This window comes from Puma concolor, chromosome A3 (genome assembly GCF_028749965.1).
Source record: "Puma concolor isolate L17-30 chromosome A3, mPumCon1.1.hap2, whole genome shotgun sequence".
In the NCBI taxonomy this organism is placed as follows: Eukaryota; Metazoa; Chordata; class Mammalia; order Carnivora; family Felidae; genus Puma; species Puma concolor.
Window position 1 is genome coordinate 78,004,572 of NC_141669.1, and position 17,665 is coordinate 78,022,236.

The 17,665-nt window shown below is 41.2% G+C and overlaps 1 protein-coding gene across 6 annotated transcripts in view; it reads left to right on the forward strand.

Annotated features, from left to right (window-relative positions):
• The window catches only part of THADA (THADA armadillo repeat containing), a 327,427-nt gene that overhangs the window by 171,663 nt on the left and 138,099 nt on the right, over positions 1-17,665 (forward strand). For all 6 annotated transcript variants that reach the window (XM_086701217.1, XM_086701218.1, XM_086701219.1 and 3 more), the window contains one exon: positions 3,192-3,360. In XM_086701217.1, the coding sequence (XP_086557343.1) occupies positions 3,192-3,360 (169 nt within the window). The remainder of the gene's footprint in view (positions 1-3,191; positions 3,361-17,665) is intronic.

Here is a 17,665-nt window from a genome sequence, read left to right on the forward strand (position 1 = left end):
CTGGAGCACAGAGCCTGATGTGGGGCTTGAACCCATGAACTGCAAGATCATGACCTAAGCCGAAGTCAGATACTTAATCGACTGAGTCACCCAGGCACCCCCCCTCTCCTCATCACTTTTGATGGGGCGCCTCCCCCCAATCTCATTGCCTTCATATCATCAGTTTGTTGTTTTATCTTCTTATAAATGGTACAGCCTTCACACCACAGTCTTCTTTCTCTCATTGAGGCCATTTAGAGGCCTGCAATTCTTAGAACATGCAGATCCTGTACTGGACACAGGCACATTTCACTATGGAAACTTTGTATCTCCAAAGCGCCTTGCCTCTTGGAATGTTCTCATAGACATCACATGAGAACACTGGTATAGATTATTGCTACCACTGTCAGCTCAACTGAGACCCAGAGGTTACTGTGACTTGTCCAGGCCATAAAACACAGTATACAAAGCAAAATGGAAATCCAGGTGCTCTGATTTTCCATCCTTTATAGCTGCTAGACTCTGTATCCCCACAGAGCATCTCTACTTGATTTTGGCACATTTACTGAATCAAACTAGGAGACTCTAGCCAAGGGAGAGATAGATTTTAGGTGCAAATATATTCTGCTTAGGGCTAAAAAGACTGTGTTTATATCCTCTCACACTCCAGGTCACATATACCTCATCAGACCCCCTCATCAGACCCCTCCCGCCCCCCAGGAACTGACAAAACAGTAACCTGGAAATGTTTTTTTGCTTAATGGTTGTGTGCGTACGTGTGTGTGTGTATTGACTATAATCTATCTATCCATTTTAACAACGTGCAGTGGAGGAGTTTGAAATTACATTGAATCACTGTTTTATAATGAATGATAATTAAATATTACTTTTAAAATAGGCTTTTCTTTTTCTATAATTGCATTACTTTTGGGGGGGGGGGGAGATTTTGTTTTGCTCTTTAACCTGATTGTGTGCATTTGGAAAGTACCCTAGCACAGGGTATCTGAACGCAGAAAATTCTGACATTTTTCCCACTTTCCATTCCTTCTCCTGTATGGATGCCAGATTCCTTTGGGAAACCATCATTTGCTAAAGGTCAGGAGCAAAAGGAGGGGCGTTCTTAGTGTTCAGTTACTGCTAATTAGAAACTAAACATCTGTAACCATGTCAGAGTTATTTGTGTTTGAAAAGAAACATTTATATACAAGAGCCTAGTTCGGCAACATAAAACACACTCTAACCCAAAGTGTGTGTGTTGGAAGGGTGGGGAACAGACAGATGGGGAAGCTTCCTACAAATGACCCAGCTTGAGTGAGGTCATTTGCTAATTAAATCTCAAAGCGTTTTCAGAGTATTTTCTTTTCTCTGTCAAGTGAAGTTTTCTCACTCCCCCCCACCCCCATCACGGGCCAAAGCAAACGTTTTATTGCGTTTGCCCATTAAAGATTAAACATTTAATCATTTTAAAGGAAAAATAGAAATGCGTGATTTGGCAGAACCTCGTCAAAAACCGTTGGGAAGTCTCTAGCTACCTGCTGTAACGTTAGCTCCCAGTGTCTTCCCATAGTATGATGTAAGGTGAGTTCTCCATCCATAAAGTGTGTGCTGATTGACCTGTCTCACAGATGTACACTTGTAGGGGGAAAAAAATGACCCAAGGTTTGACTTCCCCTGTGCCTCTTTCTCCACTCTTCCTACCCCACTCCCCATGATGAAATTCTCTTTGGACCATTCCATTTGTACATTAATTAATCTGTTCTTTTATTGTCATATTAAGGTAAATGTCAGTGTTACCTCTGGGGTATTAGAAACGTTACAGTGGTAGGACTTTGTGTGTCTGCTTGCTAAGTCTACGTGGCCACATGGCCCTAATGACCCAGATCTTAGCAGTAATACCTTCTTGGAATAGTAATTAATTTTGAAAACAGAACGAGAGACCTCTCTTTCTTCCACAGAGTCTACCATCTTCTGATCTTCCCCATCCTTGTCTTGACGTCTAAGATATTTCTATAAGTTGAGTTACTTTCTAAATTGGGTAAAAAATCATGGAGTCTTAAGAGTTCTCTAGTTAAGAACTTACTTGAGCCGAGACTTACCACATTGGGCTTTCCTCTCAAACAATACTATCTCTGTGAAGGCTTTCAAGTGCACAATTTCAACAAAATGGTTGTGGACTCTCAGGTTCTGAGTGTTTACAAAGTCAAGAGGCTCTTAGATGACCTGCCTTTCCAATGACCTTTGTAGAATCTCAAAATCCCACTTGTCCGTGACTTTCACTTTAAGAACTGGCTTTTCTTCAAGCTCTTTGGGTGTGAGTCAGCCCAGAGGCAAGGATTCAGTGACTTGAGGGTCCAGCTCTTGTTCTCTTGACAATAGTTCAAGATCTTGTAGTCTGCCGTTTGTGGCACTCCCCGGTCTGGCCAGACCCACTTCTCAGCCTGAAGTTCCACTGTTATTTCTGAGCCTCTACTTCAGTCAGATACATCTACCTATACCTTGAGCATTTTCTCCTTGCTTTATACCACTGTTTCTGGTTGAAACAATTTCCTGGTTTCGGCCTTCTGGGAACCATGCTTGCTTTCTTTCAATCCTTCTCAATACCAGAATCTACAGTCTTATCCTCACGTAGCCATAATATGAAGATCACTTGCATATCGTTCTTCCAGGACTGTCTTGTGCTTTTGCGGCATCTTTTCAAATGTACTGCCCCTCTTGCCATCCAGAGTATAGGCACCCCAAAGACCACAATGACTTTTATTTCTCATGGCACCTACTATTTGTTCATTTTGAGTGCTCAGTGAATAGTTGTTTGATTGTTGAGGAGGAAGCTATTTTTTGCTACTATTTATTGACTCATTCCCAAAGCCTGTCTGCATTTATTTCTGTGATCGAATCATAGATATTAATGATATTTATATGAAACAGAAAATCACCTGTAGAACCAACACTAACACATACACACCATCATTGGAATAAGGGAAGTATTAAAAACAAAAAACAAACCAACATTTGGAATAAGGAGGAACTCCCATTCCCGACCCCACTCCCCCTCAGCTTGGATGTCCCAGCTGGAGCTAGATAGAACATCAGCATGTACAGAATGACATATATCCAAAAAAAATTCAAAACAAACAAAAAAGAACATTAGTACGTACAAAGGCATGGATGTGGAAATGAGTATTGAATGGTCTTGTGTTTTTATGTCTCCCCAGATGCGGTCACTCCCCTGTCTACCGCTCCCGTGAGATGGCAGCTCGTGCCTTGGTTCCGTTTGTTATGGTGGATGAAATCCCCAATACCATCCGAACTCTGTTGGCCAAACTCCCCAACTCCACCGATCAGTGTTTCCGGCAAAACCATATTCATGGGACGCTTCTCCAGGTAAATAAAGTTACTTTGTGTCAAACCGCACAGGATAAACTTTGGTTTCTCGCCTACTGTTTGCAGGTGAAGATTTGATACACAAGCTTTTAACTTTATCCGTAGAACTCTTTTCTATTGCTGAAAAGGACTGGTATTTCCTAGGTGTGCTTTTTTCATTACAAACATGAGTACAGCATCACACTGTGATTCAGTCAGATCGTCTTTTGCATTAAATCCTGTATTTTTTACTTCATGCTTTCTTTCCCATCTGGACATAGCTCTCTGAACCAGATAAAGTTCTGTCTTTTCCATCAAGTGCCTACCGACTATTCTGGGCCACTCCCTGTTCAAGGTGAAGTTGTGAACATTCCTTGAAAGAGAGGAAGGAGAATTAGACACATCAGGGAGAGTTTGTGCTGTGGCATCACACATAGAAATGCCAAGCCCTACTCTCCTGTTTTCTCAGTGCTACAAAAGAGACTTTTTATTTTTAATAAATATACAAATACACTTACTGCTTTTAACTTAACATTTCCCCCACAAAGGACCAAAGCACAACAAATGAATGAGAAAGAAACTTCTTACCGGAACTGTCTTTTTTAAACCCTAAACGATAAACTTGGGAACGGGTGGTACTCGACACGTCTGTTCATGTGGCTGCTGGGATCACTCATGTTGGGGCGGGATTGGGGGTGAGATTCAAGTAGCAAGTCATGTTTGTGGTTTGTGAGCAGAGTTGAGGAGTGGCCTTGAGATCCCAGGATGTGCCATAAGGTTGAGGTCTCTGCTGCCGACACGAGAGGCACCGTATAGAATGGTTAATGGCCTGGGACTCTGGAGCCAGACTGTCTCAGGGTCAGTCTCACTACTCACTGCCTGCACATCTGCAATTGTTTTTTATGTTATTACTATTATTATTAAGTTTTTTTATTTTAATTACAATATAGTGAACATACAGTGTCGTGTCTTCATTTTTGAAACAAGGACAACAGTGATATAAACCTGCTAGGGATTTTGTGAAGATTAAATGAATTAAAGCATATAAAGTGCTTAGATTAGTACCTGGTACATAATATGATATAGAGTTACTATTGTTATAGTTTTAATGAGCCTGTACTATAATGAAAACTAAGATTTTTAGTAACTAATTCCCTCTAGGTGAGAATGAATGCAAGATAGGCCTGTCTTCATGCCTTCCTTTCTTGGTTGTTACATATATTCAGCAAGTATTTGTTAAATGTATTAAATGCCTCCTACGTACCACTGTGTCCATCAGAACAGTGACTAAGTCGGTTCTTGCACTGAAGGAATCCAGGACAAAAACAGCCCTCTGAGAACGAGCAATCACCATGTAGTGTGCTAAGTGCTAGAGGAGCACCTAGCAGGGCCACCTGACTGGTTTTGAGGGAGTCAAAGGAAAGCTTCCCAGAAAAAGTGACCTCGAAGTAAAGGCAGAAAAAGCCAAGCAAAAGGTGGAGGGAGAGCCCCCCACGCAGAGAGAACGGCATACAGCAGGGCTCAGGATGGGTGACAAGTCAGCCCATCTGGGAACTGCAGGCTTGGGTGGGATGAAGTTCTAGGTTGGCAGGTCACAAACTGGTCTCAGGACCTCTTTACCCTCTGAAAAGCTATCGTGGATTCCCAAAACACTTCTGTCTATCAATATTTAATTAGAAACTGAAACAGGAAATCTTAAAACACAAGAACTCACAAGCACACATTCCATTAGTCATTATTAGAATGCTGACATCATCACTCACCTTGTAGCCCCTGGCAAACCCCACCATGTGCCATCTGTATGAGAAGGAGAATAAAGGGGAAAGGAATGTGTTAGTGGCATTGAAGATAGTTTGATCTTGCAGACCTCCTGAAAAGACTGCGGCCCCCAAGCGACCAGAGCAGATCCTCTGGTCTATGTGGTATATATTGGGGGTCTTTGGTGGTCTCTTCAGTGCAGTCTCTCAAGCACTCATCTCCCTTGGTCCTCACTATATCTCAGTGATGACGAGAGGGCTGGAGGGTATTATCTTGGTTTTAAACGTGGGACCCTGAGGCCCATGTCTCGATTCTCTGTCGGACACTACTCTGAAGGGAAGGAGCTGGCAATTAGTGAGTAATGAAGGACATGCTTTTCACAGATGCCTCGATTCTGCATCTGAGTTAGAGGCGGGGGTCAGATTGTCAAGCAGGAGGCGGGTAGTGGGGATCAGCCATCAGATCTTCTTTATTGCAGATCCATTCTTGGCTCAATCTTGTCAGAAGAGGTTGGGATTGCTTCTTTGGCTGGCTCGCCACTTGTACAAATGGGCCTCCCAACCTCGTTTCCCACACACAACACTAACAGGTCTGGCTTGTGTCTCACCAGTCTGCCCAGCAACAGAGCATGGTCTTCTGCTCTGTCTCTGGGCTGCCTTTGATATCTCCAATTTACTTTTTCTGTGACCTGAAGGGTGAAACACCGTGGAAAAGTAAAAGCCTTGTGACTCCAGGTTGGTTGTGGCTGTTGCTTTTGTTCCTGAGTATTGGGAGGTAAAGGGAGATGTTTTGTTGAAAACAAAACAAAACAAAATAGTATGGGTGTTCGGTATCATGTTCATGTTTGTCAAACAGATTCCTGTCTTTACCCAGATTGGTTTATATCCTGGTTGAAAAAAGGAATTCAAAGGCATGTGAAAATCTTTCTGTCATATCCACTTGGGTGTCTCATCTGTGTTGTAATAGCTGTGTTTCACTCTGTTGTTCTTTATGGGGGAAACGCAAGGGGTTAAGACGGAAAGGGTTCTTTTTCTCTTTCCTTTCTACAGTTTATGGATTCCTTCTCCACATGGAGTTACCTTTGAAATCAGTAAAAGGCTGGGAAAAGGGGTGTTAGGGATTGAAAGGCATGAGAATCTCCATGGGACTTTCAGAGCCAGCTAAGTAAATATAAAATTGTTATTTTTTTTTCAGAGGGAGGAAATCATTTTGTAATCAGAAAACAAATTCTTCCACAGAACATTTTCTTGAATTATACATTTTGGCTTCTTTGAAAAATGTTTACATAAAAATATCAAACCTCAGAGTATTTCTATAGAATACCTTGAAAATGAGAAATATGCTGATCTCTGAATTTTCCGAGGCGATGGAAGAAAGACTCAAATTATAGGACATGCATAAAAAGAAAACATATGAAAATCGTTTCTTAATCATTTTAAAAACCAGAGGTTCCTAATTGCAGTGTTGACATGGATGGAAGTAACACACATGAGAAAAGGTGAGATTATGCAGCCGGTTCATAAGAGCCAATGGTAAATGACATTAAATCTCCATAAAGGCTAGATAAGAGCCATGGACATTACCTCATTTGGGAACAACACTGGCTGGCAGGGCTACCCTGTCTTTTAAGTAGAATTAACCGTCTGTTTTTCTTGCCAAAATTCTTCATGTTGGGGCCTTAACATTATTACTAGGTTACTTATCACTCCCGAGAAATCATATTGGCATTAAAAAAGTTCTCTTGTGTTGAAGAAGAGTTTTGGCCAATGATTATGAGGTAGGATGTATTCTGATTTGGGGGCACTTAAGTCACATTTTGGTGTCTCGTAAGGAAATATATACCATTTGAAATAGAAGTTTGAATTTTGGGTTATTTTCATTTTCTTTTTCTTTTTTAAGCTTATTTATTTATTTTGAGAGAGAGCATGCTCATATGCACGTGCGAGCTGGGGAGGGGCAGAGAGAGATAGGGAGAGAGAGAATCCCAAACAGGCTCTGAGACAGCACAGAGCCCAACTCGGAGCTCGATCCCACAAACTGTGAGATCATGACCTGAGTCAAAATCAAGAGTTGGGCGCTTAACCAACTGAGCCACCCAGGTGCCCCGGAATTTTTTCATTTTCTATTTTGGTTCTTTTTTTCATGATATAAACACACAAGCGGTGGTCCCTACTCTTTCTTTACCTAAGCTCTCTTATATGAGTAAGGTGAAAAGACAGCTGAGGTAATTCAGCCTCTGTTGAAGCAGAAGAACCACTTTTGCATTTCTCTGAATGAACATTCTAGGCAAAGGTATTCTTTTTTCTTCAGTTAATCCAGACAATCTCCATAGTTCTAAACACCCCTTTGCTGGGATTAAATTTTCTCAGTCTTTACCAGCAGAATCTGTTGAACACCGTGTTTAATTCTCTTACTCCTCCATCCCCTCCCCCTACCCAAATTGGGAACTTTGATGTTTGCACTTTGGGAATCCTGAGCCACTTTTCTGGCTGTGGAGCTGAGCGGCAGTATTGCACTCTTGGGTTGACATGAAATATTAACCGGAGATGGACTTCAGACAGCCTAAGCCCACACATTTGGTGAGATTGCCATAAGAGAAGTAAAATGAACGTTTTGAGCACCACCTGTATGCTGCATAAAATGAATATGTGATTTCATTAATACTCTCAGCAATCCTGCAAGATGTTTAGAAAATGGTACCTCCTGATAATTGATGTGAATAACAACTTTTTATGTCTTAGGGAAACCAAGCAAAGAATCCAGCTTTGCTTTGTCTTTATTCCCTTGTCCCTGAGTCCTGAAATCTGGTTTGATGCTAGAAACAAAGTAAGTCCATTGGTATTAGAAAGACAGAGGAGGTATTAGAAGACACCTGGATGGCTCAGTTAGTTAAGTGTCTGACTCTTGATTTCGGCTCCAGTCATGATCCCAGGGTTATGAGATAGAGCCCTGAGTTGGGCTTTGCGCTGAGTGTGGAGTCTCTCTCTCTCTCTCTCACTCAAAAAAAAAAAAAAAAAAAAAAGAAGGACAGAGGAAGTCACTGACATCCTGAGAGGCTACAACCAACTAATAAGACATTTTTTTTTCGTATAGTTGACACACAATGTTACATTATTCTCAGGTTTTCAACGTAGTGATTCAACAACTCTATACATGATGCTGTGGTCACCACAAATGTAGCTACCATCTGTCCCATTACATCACTGTTACAATATCATTGACTATATTCCTTATGCTCTGCCTTTTATTCCTGTGACTTAATAATTCCATAACTGGAAGCCTGTATCTCCCACTCCCCTTCATCCATTATGCCCATCCCCTACCCTCCTCCTCTTGGCCACCACCAGTTTGCTCTCTATATTTACAAGTCTGATGCTGCTTTTTGTTTGTTTATCCATTGTGGTTTTGTTCGTTTTTTAGATTACACTTGAGAGTGAAATCATAGCAGTTTTGCACCTTCCCTCCCTCCACTCATCTTTTTCTCATGATTTCTCTTTGGTGTCTCATTTAATAGTCTTAAATACATTAAAGAGTCTAAAAGTACAGAATCCTCCATTGGTACCTCGGTTATAGGCAAGCATGAAGTTGCCATACCTTCTGTCATCCTTAAGAGTGTGAGACAAAACACTCAGACATGGACACCCACAGAAATTGTGGGTTCTAAGCCTAGGAGCTGCAGGGAACATGAAAAAGGGGTCAAGATTGAATTCAATTCAGCACACTCAGTGGTTTGCATACCCAGTTCTAGGTACAGGTGAAGACATGAGTTTGCCTTTCTAACCTCCCAGGGAGGGAGCTGTGGGTTAGAAGCCAAGCGAGCCAGCCAAACCCTCGCACCGGGGAGCATATGAATAACAGAAATGAAGATGAGGCAAGAGAGGAAGCTGCCAGATATGGCATCAGGCATGAGGGAGACTGAGACTAAGATAACATTCTGCTTGAATCTAGAACACTCTGTTTCAGGCCTACAGTTGGGATCTTTATGGGTGTGAGAACAGCTGTGCAGGGATGGGCAGGACAGCAGGAGAACAAAAATAGAGGTGGATCTTGGCATTACCTTTGTGAAAAAGAAAAGCAGAAAACCTGGAAAGAAATAAAGGTAGGTCAATTCAGCCAGCCACTTCTCTGAAGGAGTCACTGTTCAGGAAACAGGGATAATACCAACCATCCTTGACTCTGTGCCATAGAGAGAAGTAGTGGAAACAAAAGGAAAACCAGTGATAGAGGTAGTCTTAAGTATGAATTCTGTCAGTGTTTTCTAAATATAAGGAAATGAATGTTTTAGAAAAAAGTGTATTTTTTACTAAGTGTTGTACTAAAACTTACAATCAAATTTAAAAGAATGATCCACTCCCATCTTTTCAAAATGTGACCATAAGATAGCACCTTATGCTTGAAAAATGGTATCTTTTTTGTATTTCTTAAAAGTACAAAATTGTGAAACATAAAACAGAGTCCTCAAGCTGCCTAGAAATAGAACATTACTTGATAGATTCCATTTGGTGACTTAAGGTTGGCCTGTCTCCATTGTTTACTTTATGCACGGAAAATAAAATTTCAGAATGGAAAGTAAAAACAAAAGCATGAAATTATGCTGATGTTGTGAGTTATAAATGGATTGCTGGTCAGTGTGCTTTTTTTCTGGAATGAGTCATAAAGAAAGTGCTCACTTTGGTCACTGGTGGCCAGATTCATTCTCTCTGAGGACTGGTGTTTGTCCGAAAGGAGAAAAATCTAAGTTGCTAGGAAGGTCTCCAGTCCAAGAAGGGCTAAGGCCGAGCTTCTCCAATGCTGTGCTGGTACATGCTTCAAGTATTGACTGATTCCTTCAGCTTCCAGCAAGTCTGAGTAGGGCCTGGCAGGGCTGGGGGCTCTAGGCCGTCACCTGCAGCTGGGAGGAGTCGCATCTGTTTGTCCCAGAGTGCCAAAGAAAGATTATTTTCTGTGTGTGTGCCTTGACGTGAAAAGGATTGGGAAGCACTTTAATTTAAAAAACAAAACTAAACTAAACCTTGTTGAATCTTACCTTTTGGCAATATATTCCTTTCTGGATGTAAGCCCAGAAAAGTCATTTTTAATTAAAATGCTACTTTGGAAGATGAATTAATCCTTTCCTTATAAATATCGAAAGGCTTTTATTTGGTATGTGTTACTTAGGGAGCTTTCTCTGGGTGTAGGAGACAGCCCTTCGCTGCCAGGTCTGGAGCGTTGATGATAGTACACGGTCATTGTCACCCGCCAAAGTGCTACTGCTATTTTGTAGTGCTCTGAACTCATAGTCTGTGGAATTTATAGATTTATCAGAAGATGTGTTACCATTTGGGATAGAGTGAGGGAAGTAATAGTGTAAAGAATATATGTATTATATACACACGCCAGTTACTGAATCTTATATACTGGGGTGTGTGGATGTCTAGTGCCTTTGGAGGCTCTTCTGAGTGATGGATATTACTCCCATTGTAGTAATGAGAAGACTGAGGACAAGAGGGGTTATGAGATTTGACTAAAGATATGCAGGGATCAATTAGAAAAAGCAGAGCCAGGATTCAGAGCTTTCAAGCTTCTGTGGTTAACTGCCATACTGTACCACTTCTCAGGATGAGGGAAAGAACATTCTCAGGCTAGAGTGACTCTCTCTGAGGCCTTCAAGGTGTGGAGTGAAATGGAAGTTGACATCGTCTACTGATTTGTGCCTTCTGTTGGTGGAGCACCAATCATGCCAAACCCTGTTCTAGATACTTGGAATACATCAGAGAACCAAGGAGACAGATCCTTGCTCGCAAATACCGCTGGTCTCACCGACCTTGCAGTCTAGAGGCAGGGAGACAAACCAGAGCAAATGATAGTATCATATAATTTATTATAATAAATAAATTGTATCATTTTATTGGAAGATAATACTTTTGTGGACAAAAAGAACAAGCAAAGTGGGATAAAGGGAATCAGGAGCTGGTAAGAGAGCCCAGATGACAGTATCAAAGGAGGTGTCAGAATAGTTGTTGAGAAGGTAGCATTTGAGCAAATCCCATTAATAGACAAAGGGAAACTTTTTTTTTTTAAATAAAGGGTAAACCCCTTTTCTCCTGAAATTGGGTTTGTTACACATGTCTGTATGTTCAAGATTACCTTTAAGTACAAAAAATGCTAACAGAGTAGGCAGCAAGCAGTAGATAAACAAGGTGTGGAAGGACACTATTATTTTAGAAACAGGAATGCTGTGTAAAATCCCCGTGCTATACGTGCAGATTACTGGGGACTGTGTGAAGGCATTTCCCTGTACAAGCAAGGCAGTCTGTCTCCATTCTCGTGAGCATAGGTAAAGAGGAAAGTATCTCCCATAATCTCCTGTTTCCCAGGATGATCTTCCCTTTGACTCTCTGTCCTTAGGCTCTAGAGACGTGGAGTAAATAGAGAGAATGTTTACTTACTCTTTTATTTAGCACATGCTTACTGAGTGGTAATTAAGTGCATAGTACTATGCCAGGTGCCATGGAAGGTACAAAGAAAAGTTAATATGTACCATGTTCTCTGTTCTCAAGAGGCTTATGAGCTGCCTTGGAAAACAAGCCATCGATACCGCACACAATTACACAGAAATACATGGCTGCCTGGCGTGTGCCAGGCAGGTGGCTGAGGACACGCATCTGAGAGAAGAGCTCAGAGAAGGCTTTGTGAGGACACCGCGTCTTAGGATAAACCTTTCAACAATTTCCTGTTGTTGACAGGGACTTGATGTGAGCCGAGGCACGGAGTGGGGCATGCAGAAGGTGTTTGTGACAGTGGGTTAGCCTCTCGGGTCCCGGAGTGCACTGGGGAGGTGGGCTGTGTGAAGGTAAGGTGGGCACGGGTCAGCAGCATCAGAGAGACGACAAACGCCAGGCCCGGGCATTCACAGCGTGTGAGCCATGGCCTTCAAAGTGAGGTGTGGAAGAATAGGTTGGCACGTTATTTTTCTCCCTTATCCCTTTGACTACTATTTTAGAGAAGACGTGTAATAATGTAGATATCAACAGACTGGCATATAATTTCTAAATAAGTATATAAAAGCTGGGAACATGTGCTCGAAGAGGTGACTCCACATAAGTAGGAGCTTGGACTCTGGAGCCAGCTTGTGTCCGTGCACATCCTTTCTCTGCTGCGTCCCAACCGTGTTATTCTGGGTGAGTTGAAATCTGTGCCTCCCCGTCCGTCTTCCTCGGTAAATGGGAAGGTACCACAGCCTCATAGGTTGGTCGTGGGGATTAAACGAATTCGTACAGGAGTGGTGCTCGGCATCGTCTCTGGCAGAGTTAGGTGCCAGTAAGTGTTTAGTCAGTTCTGTTCCGACTTGTGCTGCTGCAACCACCGCTGTCACAGCCACCCCCGAGAGGGGTTTACGATCCAAGAGTGCCGAGACCACTGGTACTGATGGTGAGTGAAAGATTTTGCACTAAGAAAAGCCGTGTTGTAGAAAAACAGACGTTGTGCATTGAAGTAATGCTATTCACAACATGAGGATTCCTGTCGATAGGTGTGTGTGTAAGAGAGAAGTAAGCCGATTTTCGGCAGTTTTGACTTACTGTGTTAGCATGCTTCACAAAGAGGTTCCTTTGGTCGGTCAGTGTTCTCTACCTTCCTGTAGATCATATTAAAGATTATAAGACTAAGAGTAGTTTTGATTTTTGAGGGTCGAGTTCCTGCCTAGCGGGCCATTACTCCTTGCACCTGTTCTGTTTTGAATTACAGCCCCTCCCTCAGACCCCATCACAAACCTGATGAGTCAGGAAAGGAACACCGTCACATTGTCCCAGACAAAGGAGGCTTTCATCATTCAGAGGGGGAAATTTGAAGTTCATAAAGTGAAAGGGGGTTATGGGATCCTCCTAGATAGATTAATCTAGCACTTCTCCAAGTTCATTTTTCATCTTGGAAGACAAACTTTCCATCCTCTCCCAGCCTTATTGTTTGGGACTTTTTGTGACTAAAGATAATTCTGAACGTACTTTAAAAACTACAAAGCAACAAAACATCATTGCGGGCATGCTAGCAGGCTCCTGTCATTTCCCAGAATTTCTATAAAATACCTGATGGTATATCGTCCTGTTATGTGGTGCGATTTATTGGGTCGGTCTCCATCCCATGAAAATAGCATTATTTGTTGTTTGCTCTCAGCTATGTCAGTCAAACAGTAATACCTTACCGTTTTTATTGTGGAAGCATTTTTGAGCTTGCAGAGCATACGTACTTGTTCCATTGCCCTGGGATTTATTTAGAGCACCCAGCATATTTCTGTTACTGAGGACTAAGTTAGCTGTTCAAAAGCACTGTGGTTGAGTATAGCCAGACAATTTGGCAGCCACTCCCGAGGCCTGAAGTAAAATCAGCTCATGGGCCTAAAGGAAAGTATAAATAAGTAATAAAACTCTTTCTATTTTAAGCCATATTGTCGTTCATGACATTCTTCTGTTTCCCCGTACTAGGTACCTCCCTTCTCTCTAACCCTGTCCTTCCATGGCAGGATTTCTCAACGTTGGCACTGCTGACATTCTGGGCCTGGTAATTCTTTGTTGTGGGGACTGTGCTGTGTGTTGTAATATGTTTGGTAGCATCTTCCCGACAGATGCCTGTAGTACCCACCCTCCCAGCTGTGACAGCAAAAATGTCTGCAGACATTTCCACCTGTTCCGTGAGTGGAAGCAAAATTGCCCAAGGTTGAGAGCCTTTGTTGCACAGAACCTGTAGATTTTCTCCATCATCCTGTGTGGACAAGGTGTGCTGCTGCTCTTTTAAATACCGATGGTCAAAGAAGAAACCATTCCTGACCCATGAACAGATTGTTGGCCCAACAGACGACAATGAGCTGGACACAGGAATAAGAGAAGGGGAGGAGCAACCCAAAACAGGCTGGAAATCTCAAAGGGAGCACCTTTCTCCTCCCGGTCTCTCTCTCTGCTGGAAAAATGCTGTGGACGTGTAAGCCAACACACTTTCAAAATCCTAGCTTTTTATAGTTGGCTTTGTGTCCCTGTCCCAACCTGCCCCTGATCCCCTTGCATAACGTATAGTTGAAACATTTCTGCCTTCCCCAGACTCAGGGAGCATGATAAAATTCTAGGTTCTATTTACCTAAGGGAGCTTTGGAAAATAACACATAATTAGAATTTCCTCACTTCTGTTTTTTGAAATGTTAGTGTATTTTTATTACTGGGTACAATTGCTGTCTCTTTCATTGAGCCTGTCTTGGGCTGGAGGCAACAGGGTGTGTGGAATGATCTTCTCTAGGAACAGAGGTTCTGTTGAAAACTTAACCTAGGACATCAAAATTTTAATTTTGAGTTAAACACAAAGCTTTCTCCAGACCACCAGATTCAGACCTCAAAAAGGAAACTGGAGGATAAATCTAGATGAAGGTGCTAGAAGTACATAGTGAAGACAATAATTATATTAACTGTATTTTCAAAAAGCTCTTAAAAATTGTATGTGTCTCAGATATGTCAACGTCTAGAAAGCCAATAGTAAATTTGTACCTTGACTCTCAAAAATGTGACAATATATAAAAAATAAGTTTTCAAAGCATATCCTTAACACCTCTTTTCAAAATTATCAAATAATTCTTGTGTGTGCTTCTTTGTTTAAAAGGATTTAACTACAGATATTCAAGTGGAGTCTTACTTTCTGTTTTTAATTAAAGGCAGTGGTTGAAAAAATAAGCAAATTAAATCTTAATTGAATTTCTCTTGTTGCTGTCAATAACAAGAACTTTCTGTGCCTTCTCTTCACATCCAGAGATATGAACGGTTGATAATTGGGGTAACGGTTTGCACCTGTGAATGTTTGGTAATTTTTTTTTTTTCTTCAAACTTATGCATAGTTAATTTATCAGTCACCCTGTTAGGTTAATTACAGATTTTGACATCAAAATATAAAGAGTAAGAATACAGATCCAGGCTCATGAAAGTCCTTAGAACAAACATACGGACAGTGGCATGCTTTTCCCCATTTTAGTAAGAAGTCCATTCAAGTTGACCACTGTTGAGTTCCTATTTCTTTTGAAATATACATTCATTGACATCCCTTTTCCAAATGTCTTGTGACTTTGCAAAACTACCGTTGGATGATGACGTCCACCAAAGTCATCCACAGAGTTTTTCCTGTCTAAATCAGTAAGAAGAAAATGTCCATCTCTTATATACATGTGGGTTTTTTTTCAGCCTTATTTGCATACAGTTAATATATAACATTGTATAAGTTTGTGTACAATGTAATAATTTGATATATGTATATATTGCAAAATAATTTCCACATTAAGGTTAGTTTAGCACATCCATCACCTCATATAATTACAATTTTGTTTTTGTGGTGAGAACTTTTAAGATGTACTCTCTTAACAATTTTCGAATATACAATACAATACAATATTGTTAACTATAGTCACCATGCTCTTACATTACGTCCCCAGACCATATTCATATTATAACTGGAAGTTTGTACCTTTTGACCACCTTTATCTATTACCCTCCACCCCACAACCACTACTCTGCTATTTCTAAGAGTTTGAGTTTTTTTTAGACTCCACATATCTAGTGAGATAATACAGTATTTGCTCGCCCTGTTTGAGTCATCTTACTTAGCTTAATGCCCTCAAGGTCCATCCATGTTGTTGCAAATGGCAGGGTTTCCTTCTTTTTTGTGGCTGAATAATATTCTTGCGTGTGTAAGTGTGTATGTGAGTGTGTGTGTATGTATGGCACATTTTCTTTATCCGTTCATCCATCAGTAGATGCTTAGAGGGGCACGTAGGTGGTTCAGTCGGTTGAGTGTCTGACTCTTGATTTTGGCTCAGACCATGATCTCACATTTCCTGAGTTAGAGCCCGACGTCAACCTCCATGCTGTCAGTGTGGAGCCTGCTCGAGATCTCTCTTCCTCCCTCTTTCACTGCCTCTACCCCCTTCTCAAAAACAAATAAATAAACTTTAAAAAAATGGACACTTAAGTTGTTTCTATGTCTTGGCTAATGTAAATAATGCTGCAGTGAACATGAGGGTGCAGATATGTCTTTGAGATAGTGATTTCCTTCAGATATATTCCCAGAAGTGAAATTTCTAGATCATATGATAGTTCTATTTTTAATTTTTTAAAATTTATTTATTTTGAGAGAGAAAAAGCACAAGCAGGGGAGAGACAGACAGAAAGAAGGAGAGAGAGAATCTGAAGCAGGCTCTAGGCTCTGAGCTGTCAGCATGGAGCCCAATGTAGAGCTTGAACCCATGACTGTCAGATCGTGACCTGAGCTGAAGTGGGACACTTAACTGACTGAGCCACCCAGGTATCCCTATTTTTAATTTTTTTTTATTGCATTTTTTAAAGTAAGCTTTATACCTGGAGTGGGGCTCACACTCACAACCCTGAGATCAAGAGTAGTACACACACTCTACTGACTGGTGCTCCTCGATTTTTAATTTTCTGAAGAACCTCCATAGTGTTTTCCATAGTGGCTGTACCAGTTTACATCCCCACCAACAGTGCACAAGGGTTTTCCTCATCAGCATTGTGTTAACTCTTGTCTTTTTGATACTAGCCATTCTAACAGGTATGAAGATATCTCGTTGTTTTGATTTGCATTTCCTTGATGATAGTGATGCTGATCACCTTTTCATGTACCTATTGGCCATTTGAATGTCTTTAAAAAAATTTTTTTATTACATTTATTTATTTTTGAGAGACAGAGTGAGACAGAGCATGAGCCAGGGAGGGGCAGAGAGAGAAGGAGACACAGAATCCAAAGCAGCCTCCAGACTCTGAGCAAGCATTCAGCACAGAGCCCGATGCGGGGCTCGAACCCACAAACCACGAGATCATGACCTGAGCCAAAGTCGGACACTTAACCGACTGAGCCACCCAGGCACCCCTTGAATGCCTTTTTTGGAGAAAATGTCCACTGAGGTCCTTTGTTTATTGTTCAATTGGATTATTTGGGTTTTTTGCTTTTGAATTGTACAAGTTCCTTATATATTTTGGATATTAACCCCTACTCAGATATGTGGTTTGCAAATATTTTCTCCCTTTCCATTTTGTTGATTGCTTCTTTCACTCTGCAGAGCTTTTTGATTTGATGTAGGCACCACTGGTTAATTTTGCTCTGGTTGTTTGCGCTTTTGGTGTCATATCCATAAAACATTGCCAAGATCAGTGTCAAAGAGCTTTTTTCCCTGTGTTTTCTGCTACAAGTTTTGTGGTTTCAGGTCTTATGTTTAAGCCATTAATACATTTTTTGTGAGTGGGGTAAGATAGGGGTCCATTTTCATTCCTTTGCATGTGAATATTCAGTTTTCACAACATCATTTATTGAATAGAATATCTTTTCTCCATTGTACTCTTGGCTTCCTTCTCAAATAATAGTCGACCCATATGCATGGGTTTGTTTCTGTGCTCTTGAGTCTGTTCTCTTGGTCTTTGTGTCTGTTTTTATGTCAGTACCATACTGTTTTGATTACTACAGTTTTGTAATACAGTTTGAAGTCAGGAAGTGTGATACCTACAGCTTTGCTCTTTCTCAGAATTGCTTTGGCTATTTGGGTTTTTTTTTT